Source organism: Gavialis gangeticus, unplaced genomic scaffold, assembly GCF_001723915.1.
Source record: "Gavialis gangeticus isolate Ggan-Ray unplaced genomic scaffold, GavGan_comp1, whole genome shotgun sequence".
Classification (NCBI taxonomy): domain Eukaryota; kingdom Metazoa; phylum Chordata; order Crocodylia; family Gavialidae; genus Gavialis; species Gavialis gangeticus.
Window position 1 is genome coordinate 17,156,274 of NW_017729019.1, and position 16,420 is coordinate 17,172,693.

Below are 16,420 nucleotides of genomic sequence, written 5' to 3' on the forward strand. Positions count from 1 at the left end.
TGAATCAAGGCCCACAGGTCAATGCAGGTCTAACAGCATCTTCCCCCAACTCCACTCCAGCTCATAGTTGTTCATGAGCTTGACTTTCATCCTCACTGAGAGCACCCAGCATGAAGGCTCGGCAAGCAAGATTACTCGGGAGCTGTATGACGGGTGGGTGAGGTAGAGGGCCCAGGACTGGACAGTGATTGTGAGGCAATTATAGCAGCTTTATGAGACAAAGCCTTTGCATTTCCAAAGCAGCAACAACCAGCAGAGACCTCAAGTTGCCTTTTAAAGTGTGAACTACTGTCCAGTCCAACCAGGTTCAGAGATCCAGGTCTGGTGCTTCTCTTCCAAGGGCACACAGCACCCTTCAGTCAGGTGTAGCAACCAGATCAGGTTCTGCATCAGGCCAGGTCCTCTCTTGTTCTGTCCTGGCATGGCTAGCACAATGCTTGGGCATGTCCAAGGGAAGCCCCATAGGTTGACTCAATCACTAGTGTCTATGGGTTGGGTTCATCCACCTCCTTCCTGCTAGAGAGCCAGGTCGCGGTCTCAGTGAGGTTCCCCAAGGAGCAGAGGATTCTGGGTGCAGCTACTCTCTAAGGTAGGGCAGGTGTGCAGAGCCTTACACACCTTCCTGCACATACAGAAGGAAAAGCATCACCAACAAGCAGGTTCCTCTGCCGCCTGCCATCTTCTTACTGCATCTACTTGCCGTCTTGTTGCAACACATAGCTGGGGGGTACACAGTACATATCCAGATGTGCACAGTACACATCTGGAGTACTGTGTTCAGTTCTGGGCCTCCCACTACAGAAAGGATGTGGACAAATTGGAGAGAGTCCAGCGGAGGGCAATAAAAATGGTTCGGGGGTTGGGGGACATGACTTATGAGGAAAGACTGAGGGAACTGGGCTTATTTAGTCTAGAGAAGTGAAGACTGAGGGGGGATTGAATAGCAGCCGTCAACTCCCTGCAGGGGGGTTGCAAAGAGGACGGAACTGGGCTGTTCTCAATGGGAGCAGATGACAGAACAAGGAGCAATGGGCTCAAGTTGCAGCAAGGGAAGCTTAGGTTGGATATTAGGAAGAATTTTTTCACTAGGAGGATATTAAAGTACTGGAACAGGTTACCCAGAGCGGTGGTGGAGGCTCCATCCTTTTCAAAACCCAGCTAGACAAAGCTTTGGCTGAGATGATCTAGCTGGGGCTGGTCCTGCTTGGAGAAGGGGGTTGGACTAGATGTGACTTCCTGTGGTCCCTTCCAGCCCAAACTTTCTATGATGCTATGAACACCTAGCAGACAGGGTATCCAGCCCTTCCTCGCACCCTCCCCATGCCTGCATATCACCCAGGGGAGCACCAGGTGGTCAGAGTGGGTCATAGGCATCCTGAGCAATACCTCTCCTGGGCAGACAAAGATGCTGGTCTGCCCTGGTGTCAGAATAGTAGGGGGATTCAACACAGATGGGCTTTGCCCTGCCTTGCTGCTGGCAGCTGTGCCTTCCTTCAGGTGCTCGCTTGCTTTGATTCTGCAGTGGTTTTGATACTGTGAGCACCCAAAAACGTCAAGCCCAGGGGCCCAGATGAGTTTGAGAGCTTGCAGGAGAGTGGGGGCCTGAATGGAGCTAGACTAGGCTGGCCCATGGGAGAGGTGTATGTAACTGGGCTTCTAGGCACTGGTCCAGAATCACTGCACTACAATGTCTCCCCCCGCCAACAAGAGCATCAGCTCCAGGGGCTGGGGCTGAGGGGTGGAGAGTGCCTTGGATTTTGCATCAGTAGAGCTGGCAGGTGGAGGTGGGGAGAGGAGCAGGCACAAGAAGCTGGTCCACATCTGGATCTTCAAACAGCGCCTTTTTGCAAGCAGACAAATACTTCCTGCCTCCCATTTCTGAAGCACGACAGTGACACCCAGCGGTCAGAGGGGCTTGGTTTGGGAGGGGGGGCCTAGGTTTCCCAGAGATCCATCTTCAATGTGGCCCCGCACCTCTGTCCCATTTGTTCCCTGGGGATGGCTCTAGCTTGAGCCATTTTTCTCGCTCAGAGGCAGCACCGTGGCAGGTTAGGATGAGGCCAGGTGCACTGTGCGTATCTCAGTGGCCTTGTCAGAAAGGTCCACCTGAATTCAGTCCCGTGGAGGCTGAGAGCGGTCGGCGGGCTTGTTCCTGCCAGCTGCCCACTGCAGAGGGGAGTGGGGCACAAGGAAGCGGTTGTGCCCTGGGACAGGCCGTATCCGCAGGAAAGATGTGCCTGCTCGCAAGGGCGAAGGAAAACCTTGCCGCCAGGAGATGACATGCAGGGGTTGAGGGGAGGACTGAAGCGAAGTCTCAACCATGGGAGAAGTTGTCCCAGGCTCCTCTGAGTTTCATGAAAAGCTCCTGGCCAACTCATCAGTTCCCTGCCCATCTCCGGGTCGGCTCGCGGGCCAGCTCCCCTGCAGTGCTCGCTGGAGAATCCGTGCTGGTTGGTACCAGTGCGAATCTGGCTCCAGTTCTCTCTTCCCCTCCTTGCAACAGTCCTTTGATCCTGGGGTGCCATCCTTGCTGCATGGCAGTGCCTCCAAGGCGGGGCTCTCAGGGTGGGTGTCTATCAGAGGCCTGTCCTGGGCCCTGGGTGCTACTCAGGCAGCCTAGTGCCAAGCCTCACCTGCCCTGCAGCTCGGTGGATGGAGGAGGCCTCTTGTTACTCTCTCCCATGCGAGTTTGCTGTGTTGCTCTGCGCTGAGCTTATGCTTTCAATGCTTCTCCCTCCCCCTCGCCTCCCCCGGTCCCCGCCTTGATCAGCACGCTGCTGGGTGACACACGCTCGACTCATATATCATAGCCTGCTTACCCTCTCCCACAGCCCTGTTGCTTCAGGCGTCTCAGCCGTGAGCCGTGTTTCCACCACTTTGTGCGCTCACCTCCGTGACTCAGAGCTCTCTGGCTCTGCTGATCTGCTGTGCCTACGGGGCAAGCATCCTCCATGCATTGGCAGATCGGCCTTCCAGCATGTGTTGCCAAGCAGGGCTGGTGCTCTTGCTGTCTCCTGTGCCAGTCACGCTGGGTGCAGTCCAGTTGCATGGGGATATGGGGAGTCTTCTTGCAGAAAGCTGCCCTGAAGCATCATGGACTTCAGATGATTTGGCATATTGGTCTTTCCCAGGTCTTCATCTTCCACCTTCATAGCAGGTTTGCTGGACTTATGGGTGCTTTTCATCTAGGCCTATTAATGACACAGGGATGGAGGGGGACCCAAACTATAGGCCTGCTTTGATCGAAGGGAGTGGGCGTTACAGATTCTGTGGGACAAGAAAAGAGGAAACAGGGATGACAGTGAAGGTCACAGGTTGCTAATGAGGGTTATGAAGGGTGTCACCAAGCAGAGGCACCGGCCAGTGCCACTACCTCTCAAACAAGTCCAAGGAGCTGGGTGAAAATGTTGAAATGTTTGTGGGGAAGTGGCAGGAGAATGGCCTCACAGACACCCAGGTTCTCCCAGCCAAGGCCTCCTTCCTGGTCTGATAGCTGGGAAGCTTGGTCCGAGCCAGGAGGAGGTTGATCAGGAGGTCCTGGGAGTTGGTAGGTCCCCAGATGAGGAGTGAAAAGGTGTTGGGAGAAGGGCAGCCAGAACCTCAGGAGGAGGTGCCTGAGGACACGATGGAGGGGCTGCAGCCTGGTGTGCTCCAGGTCAGTGTGCGCCCCTGTTCACAGAAGGGGGAAAGCCTGCCAGATACACCCCCATGACCACAGCTGCATGGCAGAACTGTTCACCTCCGTCCCCAGCTGCTCATGAGATTAGGGTGGACTATAGGCTCATCCTGCAGAGACCCTCGCTCTCCCTGGAGGTGTCTCAACGCTTGGCTTCTTGGGGGTGGGATGGTGGAGCCTGAGCATGTAAGGCTGTCCAAAAGCAAACCAGATGGCTATCCCCCAGTCTGCTGAGGTGGTGTGGTGGGGCGTGCCGGGGGGTCTGTCAATGCAGGGGCTGCCCTTCATTCAGCAGCTAAAGGGAGCAGGGGGCTGATGTTCCCCGGGTCTCCTGAGACAGCTGCAGCAGCACTGCCAGTGGGGCATGGCAATGCAGCCCCTTGCTACCAGCGACTCTCCGTCCCTGTGCATGGGCTTTTCCTCCAGCCTCAGCTTTGCAGACTGCGGGAGGACTCTTCCCTCTGCCTCCTCCCTTCCCCCTTTCTCCATCCATCTGTTCTCCTCTGGTCTCTCTTTCTCAGCTCGTATGTCACTGTGGAGATGCACGGCACAATGCATAGATACAACTATGTAGCCAACAGATTACGTGCCACCCCCTTTCCCATCCGAAAGACCCATCCCCTAGCAGCACAGGACCATAGGAAAGCAGGTCTGGAAGGGACCTCACAAGGTTATCTGGCCCAGCCCCCTGCTCCAGGCAGGATCAATCACCCCGTAGAGCCTGTTCTGAAGCCAGCAGATTCAGGTCAGGCTATAATCGACCAAATACCCCGTATCGCATGGGCACATGCTCCAATGAGGGAGGAGCCATGCTGCCCCAGGCCCAGGGCTAGGAAGGCATGCTCAGTGTTACTAATGGGAATGCAGATGGGAAAGCTGGCCCTTATCTTTATGAATATGGGGCCAAAGTCAGATCTGAATGACCCCAGAGTAACACCCCTGCTCTCTGCTGAGTTCCCATGGAGCTGGGTTCTTGGTCCCACTCTCCTTTCCATCCCTTCTCCTACCCGTGTTTCCTCCTTTGTGGCTTTATAGAACTGAACACAGCTGCCTCTCTCTTCCTTGTTACGTAGCTTCTCCTGGTAGAGCATCTTTTTTATTCTCCCCACAGATGTTACATGTAGTGCTCCCCCTTTTTTGATAAGTACCCACTGCATGCATAGGGTTTCTGGGTTTAGAGGTCGAGGGGTTGAAGCCCTAATTTTGGGTGCTCATGTGCGAGGGCAGTCGAGGTTCCTTTTTAAGGGTCAACGGGGGAAACATCAGGTTTAAATAAGTATTTAAAAAGCAAAACAAGCTGCCACAGCTGCAGTTACCCCCCTTTGGCGCCAATAATGGAACAAAGCTTCTCAAAGGGAGACTTCGGATAGCACGCATGGGGGCTGGATGTTCGACTCCCATTGAAAATCGATGGGACGGATCAAGCAATGTCTTCGCTGCCCTGTGGTTCCTTCAAAACCTCCAGCTCCAGCAACGAGCCACCGACAAACATGAGAGGGAAGGTTGTAATCCACTCACGTCCTCAGCGAAGTATTACCAACACTGCAGAAATAGTGAGCTTCAGGTCGCTGATCGAACGCTGCCAACAGCATTTATTAGGCTTGACAGGTTTCCGCCATAAAGCCAGAAGCCCTATGTATATATTTATATATATGTGTGTGTATATATACCGGTAGACTGTACATATCTAGCTATATACATATTGTAGCTCTCAACTGATTTCAACTCAGTGGTATTTTCACTTCTCCTCTCCCACAGCAGTGAAAATAAAATGATTTTAAAAGAGACCTGGAGGTGCGGTCAGAGCTTGTTGTCCCAGCCCTTGCCAGCGGCTCACTAGTTAGTTATTTGTTCTGAGAGAGATTTCTGGGGTCACTGCTCATCACAGCGGTGTCACGACTGCCATGTGGAAACTGCTGGCCTTTCCTCTCTGCCAGAAGAAGGGTGGAGAAATTTGACTGTAAATGAGGAGTTGGGGCTCTCCCAGGGTAGGGGAGTCCCCCAAAGGATTAGAGCTGGTTAAGCCATTTTCTCTGCTTTCGTCAGCCTTCAGCAAACAAGGCCATGAGTTATCAAGCAGGGCATGAACCCAGCACCAGAGCAAAGGCCTCTGCTGTCCTGCCTCCAGGTTACAGGCGAAAGGAATGTGATGCTTTCGGCACAGCCTGTAGCAAATGCTTGCCCAGACTCGCAGTCCACAGCTTTGACTCGGATAAGATTACTGCTACCACGAGGTCACTGTAGCGGTTAATTTACTGCGATGAGAAGTAATATTTAGTATGTGTCTGCCTTGGACTATTCACTTTGCTCAGCAAGAAAGCATCTGTGCCAGGGACCCAAAGGAGTAGCTATTGGCTGGCAGCGGTAGTTGGATGTTATCCTCTCTACACCCTAAGTGCAAGAGGCAGATATGGCCTGCACTTTAGAAGCGTGTCACACTTACCAATGAAGTGTGCAAAGGCACTGAACATTGGGGTGAGCTGCCATCAGTTTGCATGCTCACAAGGAAGCAGAACAAGCTATAAGGGGGTAGTGAATGTGTGCAGGTGGTGCGTAGTCACACGTGAATCTGTGCGTGTGCACGTCCCTAAAGAGACGGAGGATCTCTGTGCGTGTAGGTCCACGTGCTAGTGCACAAACGTCTCTGGAAGATGTATGGGCTGGAGGGGCTATATCCGTACGAGCAAGAGCTGAGACATAAGTGTGGCCCTCTGTGAAGGAGCGGCTGCGTCTGGCTTGGTGCACGCGCCTGCTTGGGCTTGTGCACACGGACAGAATGGGTGTAGGCAGCAATGAATTCTCAAACTCGTTGCTGCAGACGGAAAACTCATGCGGTGCTGCCGTCAAGGCATGAATCACAAATGGGTGGGCAGGGGCACGGGGGTGTGGGTGTGAACGCATGAGCCTAGGTGTAGGTTTCTGGTCACAGCACGTTGGCAGGAAAGTGTGTGTGCACGCACAAAGCATGGGTGCAGGGAGCCACCTATTCTTTTGCCTGGTGCTACAGGGTAAGTCTTAGTATTTTCCACCGTGCCTGGTGCATGAATCATAAATTCTCTCTGGGTATGCGTTAACTTGCTGCCTCTCCAGACGAGACAGCCCTGTCTCCTGCAGAATATTAACACAAGAAACAGAGAGGTATTAATTTCTTCTCCCTGCAAACTGCAGCCTTTTGCAACTCCAAAGGCAGAAAGTGGGGTGGTAGCTCCTGTGCTGCTCCACCTTTGATGTGGTTCTGTGTTAGTGGGGATCAAGGAGAATGCCAGAGATCTCCTAATTAGCTCTTGTCGAGGGCTGAGGACGTGGGCATGACAGGGGCAGCAACATCAAAGAAATTCCTAGGGGGAGGGGATGTTTGTGCATCAACGCAGTGAGCCAAGGGAAGGCGAGGGCTGTCATCGGATGGGGAAATGGCTGACTCTATAGTGGGGAGGTTTAATCACTACCTGTATGAAAGCACCTTACAGTCCACAGTCTGGGCCATACCTGTGGAAGCACCAGTGTGGATCATTCCTGCCAGCCTGTCTTGCAGGGCTGAGGTCTTCCATGCGTTTTCGCTCACCACTGACATACGGGCACCTCTGGGGTGGCGGGTGGCTGTCACCCGGACAGGTGTGTGTAGGGACCTCAGGGCAAACCTCCTTTTGCAGACAATGGCGAGTGGTCTGGCAGAGCTGCTGCAGGTCTGAATTCACCTCGCCCTGGGGCCTCTACTGCATCACAACATGCCCCAACTTCTGTGGCTTTCTGCCCATGCCACCTTTGTCTCGCAGTAGTCCCAACTGGCAGGCACCCGGTATTCCCTTTTTTTTTTGCAAAACATTATATAACTCATTCCAATTTCTGATCAGGGCTACGAGGCAGGACACCCACCTCTGCCCCCATCGTGCCCTCCACAGAGCACTTCCCCAGTTCTCCCCATTCAGCCCTGGTGGGCAAGCCTCTGCCTCCGGCCTCCCTCCTGCCCGTGAGCAGAGTTTCTCTCCCCGCTCTCCAGGAACCAACTCTGCCTCATCCTCACTGAGGAACTGGGCAAAGCTCGCCCACCTGACCCCTGCCCGGCGGTCGGGCCCTTCAAACAGCAGCCGCACTGAGCCAGCTGGAACGCTCCTCTCGGGGCTGCCACTTCGCCTCCATCACCACGGCCAGAGAGCCTTTTAATGAGAGACTTAGAGAGGCTTAGCGCAGGTCCATGCTCCCTGCCGTGCCTTGCAGAGACAGGGCAGTGCGCCCCAGCTGCCTCAGAGGGCAGATTTTTCCAGGGTTTCCACCCTCCCCTTCCCCCCTCACCTCTTTCCCTTCCCGATGGAGCCGGGTGGGGGAATTCACTCAGCAGCAATACAGCCCCTGCGTGCCTGGGAGAGCGGGGACTGGAGCCTCTACCCCAGGCAGCCTCTTCCCACCTACGTTCCTGTTTTCTTCATCCCCCTCCACCCCGTCAGAGCTGTTTCTTCCTCATGCTGCTGCATCACACCAGCCTCTGCTCAGCTCAGGGATGCAACGGAGGTGCTCCCTCCCACGGGGAGGGCAGGATTAGGCAGCGTGAAGTGGCAGGGTCACCCTCTACCTACAGGCTCGGCATGCCAGCCCCTACTGCTCCAGGGAGCATGAAGCCAGTGCTGGGTGAAGGCTGCAGGGCATGGGCTGCCGGGGCTCTGCCAGGCCAGCGAGGATGGCACTGAGGGATTGGCATGAATGACAGGTGTGGAGGTGCTCCAGGTCATGGCACCCAGGACAGCCTTTGCACTTCATGCCTTCCCTCTCTGTGCAGGCCGTGGCACAGCCTGGCAGGGGTGACAGCTGCAGCCAGCAAGAGCCTTTCATCCGGGGATGGTGCGGGTGGCATGAAAGCAAAATAAGAGTGGGACAAGGTGCGCTGGATGCCCGGGCCTTGAGCTGGAGCCAGAGCCTGGGGCAGGGAGCCTGGCCTGCCTTTCAGCATGGTTCCCCTGCAGTTTCCTAGCCCCTCTCATGGTCCATCACCAAGGAGATCAGTGCCACACTCCTCATTTCAGAGAGTGGCACCAGCTGGTGCCAGGGCGGGCAGATGCCATGTCCTGCAAACACGATCCTCGTCCCTGCCCGGCCTCTGCCGCAGGTTCGCTTCACATGAAATATTAGGGGAAATCTCAGACTTTTCCCCAGCACAGGGTGCATCCCCTGGGCGTCATCTGAAGGGAAGAGGGATCTGAGCTAACCTCTCACACATGGGGTCATGGCTTCTCTGGTTAAGGATGGGGAGGTTGCATCCACCAGTCTGTCACCTGGGGCCGATGCGGAGGTTGCCAGCGCTCAACCGACACCTGATCCCTGCAACGTGCCCTTCACAGCCCTGGAACGGGCAAGGTCCTTCGAGGCTCCTGTCCCCCACGGAGGGGCACAGCTCTGACGCCAGCCCTGTTCTCCTGTTTTCTTTGCAGGGGGAGGGGGGAGGAAGGTTTGCAAAGCAGGTTTCCAAAGCAACAGCGCTGCAGAGGTGCAAGCAGCACTCAGCTCTATGGGGAGGGGCAGGGGGATGGGGGAGGTGGGGGCGGCCGCTTCCAGCTGGAGTTTTGGCTACAGAGAGGCAGTTTTGATGAGGAGTTGAATTTAAACAGCCATCTGGCTGCTGGGATGCGGGCCCGTCCTGGCCGTGAGAGCAACCAGAACAAAGCCAGCGAGCTCCCAGCTGCGGCACCCCATCAAGCAAGGCCCAGCGCTGAACATCAGGTGGTGCCCACCCAGCTAAGATCACGGGGCTGGCACCAGCCTGGCGCGGCTCCATCCCGGTTCACCAGCTGGTCGTGGACCAGGCAGATCCTGCCTCCTGAGGGCAGGCTTTCCTGCTCCCTCCCAGGTTCAATCTGCGTCAAATCCTGGATGGGGACAGTTCAAAATGCCTCCCAGCAAGGGGGAACATCAGATGGGCATTTCCTCCTCTCTCACTGACTGCTGCGAGGTAGCTCAGCACATCCCAGCCAAAGCTGTCTCCGCGAAGCATCTTGTTCGCAGCTTGTAGCTGCCTTCAGGGCAACCCAGTGGCTGGGAGCAAGCAGAGAGGAGCCCCAGACCCTCTATGCATAGTCTCTGGGGCCTTTAGGGTCTGAGGACCTCAGTCAGACTAAGTGATGTAGCCCTTTGGAGAGAGAAATCCTACCCCAGAGCCAGGAGTTTCACAGGCTGTGCACACCAGGCATGCACTTTTACTTGTGAGGCTCCACTGCTACCCTCTTCCAGCAACATCGAATGCCAGGGGGCCTTGAGCACTACACCTGTGCCTTAGCTCCCGGGGGGGCCTCGACCCATGCAGCCAGGCTGCATGAAGCCCTGGGCAACATTTCTGCAAAGGACCAAAAGGCTGAGCCTGCAAAACTGCTGGTGGCTAAGATGGCAGGTGCCTTTGGCCCAACGGATTATGTGGGGTGCAGTACCGAGGACCTGGCGCTTGCCCCCTTGCCGTGATGCCCCCTTCGCCTCCCCTTGGAGGTGATGTGCGAGCTGCTGTAGAGTCCGGGCGAGGAAAGGAAAGCGGCTCTCGGCCAGGCCTCCCAGGGAAAAGCTGTAATCGGGCATGGCTGGCCCCTGCGGGGGCAAGAGAAGGGTCACCATGGGGGAGGGGAAGCGGGGCAGGTGGGCCCCGGGATAGTTATGTCCCTGATTGGTTGTGCTGGCTCTCGCCCCTCCGCCAGCCCTGCCCTCCCAGGACCCTCATTAAAGCCTCCCGAGCCCTTTCAGCTCCAGCACATCAGGAGAGGGGAGGTTCGGGCTCTCCCAGGCAGACAGGAAGGAGCAAGGGTATGTCTGCAATTTGTGCCTTTCTTTCTCTCTCCCTTGTTCATTAACAAGCTGAGCTCAGGGGCTTTCAAGTGCAGTTCAGATGAGCTGTGGGGGCGAGGGCTACCCAGGGACTGCGCTGATGCAGAATGCATGAGGTCTGCCTCTAGTGTGCGTTTCAAAGGCTTTTTATTACTCTCTTAATGCTGGGTTTGATCAGTGGGAAAGCAGGAGAGATTAAGGACCGCCACTTCAGGCTATCATTGGATTCAGTGCTGTCTTCCATAGCTGTGTGGGGCGGGGCGTGCATGCGTGCAAGGGACTCCGGAGCAAAGGTATGTGTGCGTGTGCCGGAGAGCATGGGCCACGTGTGCGTCCACACGCTGGCGCGTACGTGGGTGCGAGGCGTAGGAGTGGGCGTGTGCGCATGTGTCTAGGGATGGATGCTTTCGTAGGGGTGTGTTTGCGTGTGTGTGTGTGCGTGCCCGCTGCCTTGTGTACACACACAGATGGGCCCAGCGCTTTGAATCATCCTGTGGACGTTCTCCAGGCACGAGTCGCTTCTGAATGAAATGGATCCACTTGCAAAGGGATCCCGGTGAGGCTGGATGGCATCCTTGCCCTCAGAGCGGGCAGCGAGGAGACCCGCTGCCATAGGCGTCTTGCTGTCTCTCGAGTCTCACCAACTGTGTGATCTTTCCCCCAAAAGGGCTCCTCCAGGAGGTAGGGGGTCCCTTCCCTGAGCCATCTCCCCACACGGGTTCCAATCCAGGGGTCGCATGGGTCACACATGCAAATCGGGCAGCTGAGCAGGCTGATGGGCACTTGTGTGTGCAGCAATGGCAACTGTTCACCTAACTTAAAACATTGCTTCAACTATGTGCCTTCAGGGGAAGACAGACGGGCAGCATAGATTAACCCCTTGCCTTGTGCATGGACACATCCTCTGCATACACACATGTGCAAAAACGTGCACATACCCCCCTGGCTGCCTGGACACAGATCTCCACCAAGGTATAGCTCTAGAGATGTATGCACCCCGCAGGCTGCACACTGTACCCCAGTGCACATGTGCTATTAAACCAGTGAGGAATAAGCCAGCCTCTCTAGTGGGCACTGCCATGAGGAGAAGACAGCTTGGGGTCTCAGGCTGCAGAAACCCCACAGCTGGTGACTGTGGCTGTCCCTCGTAGGCTAGCCAAAGAGCAGTTTCCAGCTGAGGAAAACTCTGGTCCTGCCATGGAGCCAGGGGCAGGGGCTCAGGAGGTGCCCAGTGCGACCCTCCCTAGGGATGGATTATGAGGAACTTGCACCAATCTGTGACACTGGCCACGGGAGGGGAGGGTCCCTCTCCTGGACAATCTGGCCACTTCTGGGAGGGACTGGCAGGGCAGGAGAAAGTAGGGCAGGACTCCTGAGTTTCTTCCTAGCTGCAGGAGGCTATTGTGAGAGGCTCTGGGCAAGGCCCTTCTCCTGTCTGGGCTGCCTTCTCTGTGCAGTGCCACCCGTGCGGCTCCAAGACCTGTGGCTAATGTACAGACTAGCACCTGCGTGGTGTTATGACCATCATTGCTACCACTCGTGCTGGCCTCATGCCCTGTTCCCATTCTGCAGTGGGGGAGTTCAGGCCAGAGCAAAAAACTCTTCGTGTCCCCAGCCCTCCTTCCTCCTTCCTGGCATTTCTCTGTGGCTTGTGCCACCCCCTCAGCCTGCTGGCGGCGTGCCCAATTGCTCTGAGCCAGAGGGGAGGCTGGCACAGCATCTGGGGTCTCTGCCACCCAGCGGGGCACTCGAGTGTGAAACAACCTGAAAAGAGAAGGACCGTCCTAATCCTCTCAGGGCCAGAGGCCAAGCCCATTTATTCTCTGCAGCAGGAAAACCCTGGCGTCCTCCTACCACTGCAGAGGCGGTCTGCTTTGAAGTGCTTCGAAGGACAAGGTCAGCAAGTCTCGGAAAGCAGCAGGAGCTGGAGGGAAAGTTTGGAGCGTGGGTGTAACCAGCTGCCAGCCGGTGGAGGCAACGTGAAGAAGAGAGACATCCAATAGTGCCACCTAAGCTGGTTTTCCAGACAGCTCAGCCCCCGCAGCCAGGCCGAGGCTTGCAGGGCGTTGGGTACACAGCGGGCGCTGGGCAGCTCTGAACGCCTGGTCCATTGCCATGGCAATGAGAGCTGCTGGGCCTGGGGCTCTCTGTGGGAGCAGAGCCCTCCTGGAAAATGCATGCACAGAGGACTGAACACTTGCAAACCTGCCCTGGGGAAGCAGGGCTGCTTGTCCTGCCTCGATTCTTGTGGGGAGAGGGGATTTCCTAGAGTCTCATTCACAAGATATCAGGGTGTATTTAGTTATCATTCTCCTGAGCAAGACCCAGGGCCATTCCTGACATGCACCCGTAATGCTGCTGGCGTATTCTCAGGCCCCACTTGCACTATGCTCTCTTCCCAATAGAGCACACCTCAAATGCGACCTCATCCCCACCCTGATGCACTAGTCTCCTTGTCCCTAGACCCCATCCTCAGTAGCTGTGTCAGTCCCCCGAATCCTGGCCTGCAAACCCACTCCCTGGGATCCCTACGCGGGGTACCGTAATCCTGCAGCCTCAGAGGCCCATGTCACCTGGCTACAGCAGGAGTCTGCAGTCGGGAGGTCACTGCGCTATGCACTGAGGACATGTGGCCTGGAGCTCACAGCCCCAGCCCTGTAAATGGTGGAGCAGAGACCTGAGCTGGTCAGCCTGACAGAGATGCAAATGCCTCATTGCTTCCCTTCCCCTTCCCAGGCACAGGATGCCGAGTGTGGTGTTGCTGGGGATGATCACCCTGGCGCTGGCAGCTCTGGCTTTGGCTGTCCCGCTTGGAGAAGGGAAGAAGACAGAGGAGCCCAGTGCTGACCTCACCATCTATGAGAGCCTTAACTTGGACAACTACGATCTCAGCCTGAGCAACTATGGGGACATCATTGACTTGAGCAACTATGACGAGCTGTACGACTATGGTGATCTGGCCCCGAAGGTACAGCAAAGTCAGCAGAGCACCAGAGCCCGGGGTGCAGGTGCATTTCAATGGGGGTGCCACCAAGCCTCTGTGGGGCCTGGTTCTGCTCTCACTGCAGGTTTTTTTCATAGATTTCATAGACATTAGGGCTGGAAGAGACCTTGGAAGATCATCGAGTCCAGCCCCCTGCCCCAGGGGCAGGAAGTCAGCAGGGATCATAGGATCCCAGCAAGATACAAGGTTAGGGTTGGCCTAATCTGATCAGTGGGGCCAAGTGATAGTCAAATCTGGGGCATTGTGCACTATCTCCCAGGCTCCTGTCGCATATGGACTCAGCCTGGACTCGGGAAAACTTTCCAAGACCTGGCTAGACATCCCAGCTATTAACAACCCAGAACCTTCTCCCAGCCCATATGCATTGCTTCTAAATTTGGCTCATGGTCTGTAAGGCAGCATGGGACCCTTAGAAAGGAAAGATGTTGTATAGGTGCAACAGGTGATTGCTATTGCTGCTGCATCGAGGTTTGCTGTGTTACCACTGGGAGAACCCGGGAGCCCCCCACATCATTCAGTCTGTCTATGGATCATCTCTGGGGTCCCCAGAGGAGCCTAAAGGGATTAGGTGCTTTCCAAGGGGAGGGGGTGCATATTACCCTCAGGTTGACATAATAATCCCAGCTCATCCTTGAAGTGGGTTCCCCGGTAGCCCTCCAAGCTATCCACATACCCATCCCAGCACCTCCCTTTGTGGAGAGGTGCCCTGGAGAGGAAAGGGAGAAGCTGCTGAGTGGGGAAAGCTATGGCAGCTCTGCCATGTGAGCTCAGCACCACAATGACCCCTACCCTGTGTTTGCAGATTGAGGTTGGCACGTTGGCTCCTCCAGCCAAAACCCCTGAAGGCATGCCAAGCACCAGAGCCGTGCCAACTGCTGCACCAAGGAAATGGCCCCCCATGTCCACCACAGCGAACCCTGTCGGGCCAGGGCTGCTCGGGTTCGTAACTGAACAGGGTGAGTGAGACGCCAGCCCATGGTATCTTGTTGCACAGAGGTTTTGGATCCCAGATATGGTGCCGGATATGTCCCCAGTGCTGGGGGGGTGGAAGAACAACCATTTACTGAGTCAGACCCTATTGCCCAACCTCCTGTGTTGCACAGGGGCAGAGAGCAGATGCTGAAAGAGTGACCTAGGTCCAACCAGGGTTTTTTTCCCACTCTTTTTCTCTCTCTTGCAGCCTCCAGCAATTAGGGTCTAGGAAGTTCTGATTCAGAGGCTGTGCCCTCCCTCCCATTCTCAATAGCTACAGATGTCCCTTTCCTCCAAGAATTCGTGTAGTCCCTTTTTGGCTCTGGTTAAGCTGTCAGCTTCCACCATATCTAGTGGCAATGAGTCCCACCCTTGAATTACACACTGAAAGAGGCTCCTCTCAGCTGGGAATAGCAGGGATGAGAGATGTGCAGAGAAATCTTCTTCCCGTGTACAACAGAAGGGAGATTCGGGTTTCTGTCATTGGCACTGCTCGCCCTGCCGGGGGAGAGGAAACTCTGGAGGTCAGAGGGATGGAGATGCCCCTTTCATAGTTCAGGGCAGGAATTTCTGAGTTCCCCTTGGGCAGCCTGGGATAGAGGAAATGTGGGGTCTGGAAGAGGGGAGAGCAAGACCGTGCAATGCTCTCCTCCGCAGGAAACGGCGCGAGCTCCATATTAGCTCCATTCGGCAGGCTTCTCCCTCCTCAAGCAGCAGGTGGGAAGGCTTGAGAAAGGAAGCACCCGGAAGCAACAAGAACCACACCAAATGCCAGCAAAGCAGCAATGCGTTAATGAGCAGAGACATTGCACCAGTCGGACAGAGTAGCAATTAGATTAGTGACAATTAAAATCCTGTAGCGAGGGATAAATATCTTTATTCATTTTCTGTCACTCGGAACTGGGACAAATTAAGTACTAGGCAAAGGGAAATTGTTGCCTTTCTGCTTTGAACTCCCCCCTGCTAATAGATGCTGAATCTTTCCCATGCTCTGGGGGGAGACAACAGGGGTGGGGGGGACCCAACAGAGTTTTAATTGGCACTAGAAATCTTGTCATCCTGCTGCTCCTGCCACCACACTCTCCTGGTGCCTTCTAGTTCCAGATGGAGCGATGTCAGATGTTTGCTTGATGCAAACTGTTTCCTTTTGTTTTATTTCTTCCAATGTCAAAGGGCTAAATGAATCCCTGGTGTAAGACGCTGGTGTCTCCTTGGCAGATCTGCCACCCCCACGGAGAGATTTGGCCTGAGTTGATTAATTTGTAAGCATCTACTTGGGCTGGTTGTGTGTGGCTTCCCTCTTGATTAGATGTTGCTGGCTTGCTTCCTTTGAATTCAGGGCTGGAGGAAGATCTAGGGCCAGCGGCCCTGGAGAATAAAGACTTCCGTGTATCTACATAACAAGCAAAGCCAGCCCCGGTTCATCTGAAAGAGGCTTGTGCCTACCATATTCCCCAGGAGCTCATTAAATAAGAGCCCTGAGACTTGTGGCGTCTGAGCTCTAGAGAAACACTGTCCAGAGAACGGCAAAGACCTCTCCTACCCCACCCTGAGCCCAGTGTGAAGCCTGCCATGGGCTCCCTGGGGCTGGGTCTTCTCCCCTTTCCCGTTGGGAAGTTGGCAGAGATGTTTGCCAGGACCTCGCAAGGTCAAGCAGGGAGGTTTTGGTCGCCCCAATGTGCTGAGGGTTGGCTGCAGGGCTGGGTTTCCAGGCCAGCTGGGTCTGAAAGGTTCATGATCACAGGCGAGTCTTGGGAAGGCCCCACGTTCTTGAGAACATCCCCTTCTGCTCCTGACCCAGCACGCTGCATGCCAGACCATGGCCTCTTCTGGTGCTAAGCAGTTCAGCCCTGTTGCCTCCCGGGCAGCTAGGCCAGTAAAGAAACAGCCACATGGGCCTGGCTGAGGATGTACTTGATTCTTCTTTCCTGCTTTTGGCTTCTGACAGATCTCCCCACTTTCCCTGCCCCAGG

General features: G+C 55.5%; 1 protein-coding gene across 1 annotated transcript in view; it reads left to right on the forward strand.

The window, feature by feature from the left end:
• The first annotated feature begins 10,226 nt into the window (after positions 1-10,226).
• Positions 10,227-16,420, forward strand: part of OPTC (opticin) — a 19,067-nt gene continuing 12,873 nt past the window's right edge. Inside the window, exons 1-4 of the mRNA XM_019513768.1 lie at positions 10,227-10,285; positions 10,373-10,450; positions 13,208-13,439; positions 14,278-14,431. Coding sequence (XP_019369313.1) covers positions 10,227-10,285; positions 10,373-10,450; positions 13,208-13,439; positions 14,278-14,431 — 523 coding nt within the window. The remainder of the gene's footprint in view (positions 10,286-10,372; positions 10,451-13,207; positions 13,440-14,277; positions 14,432-16,420) is intronic.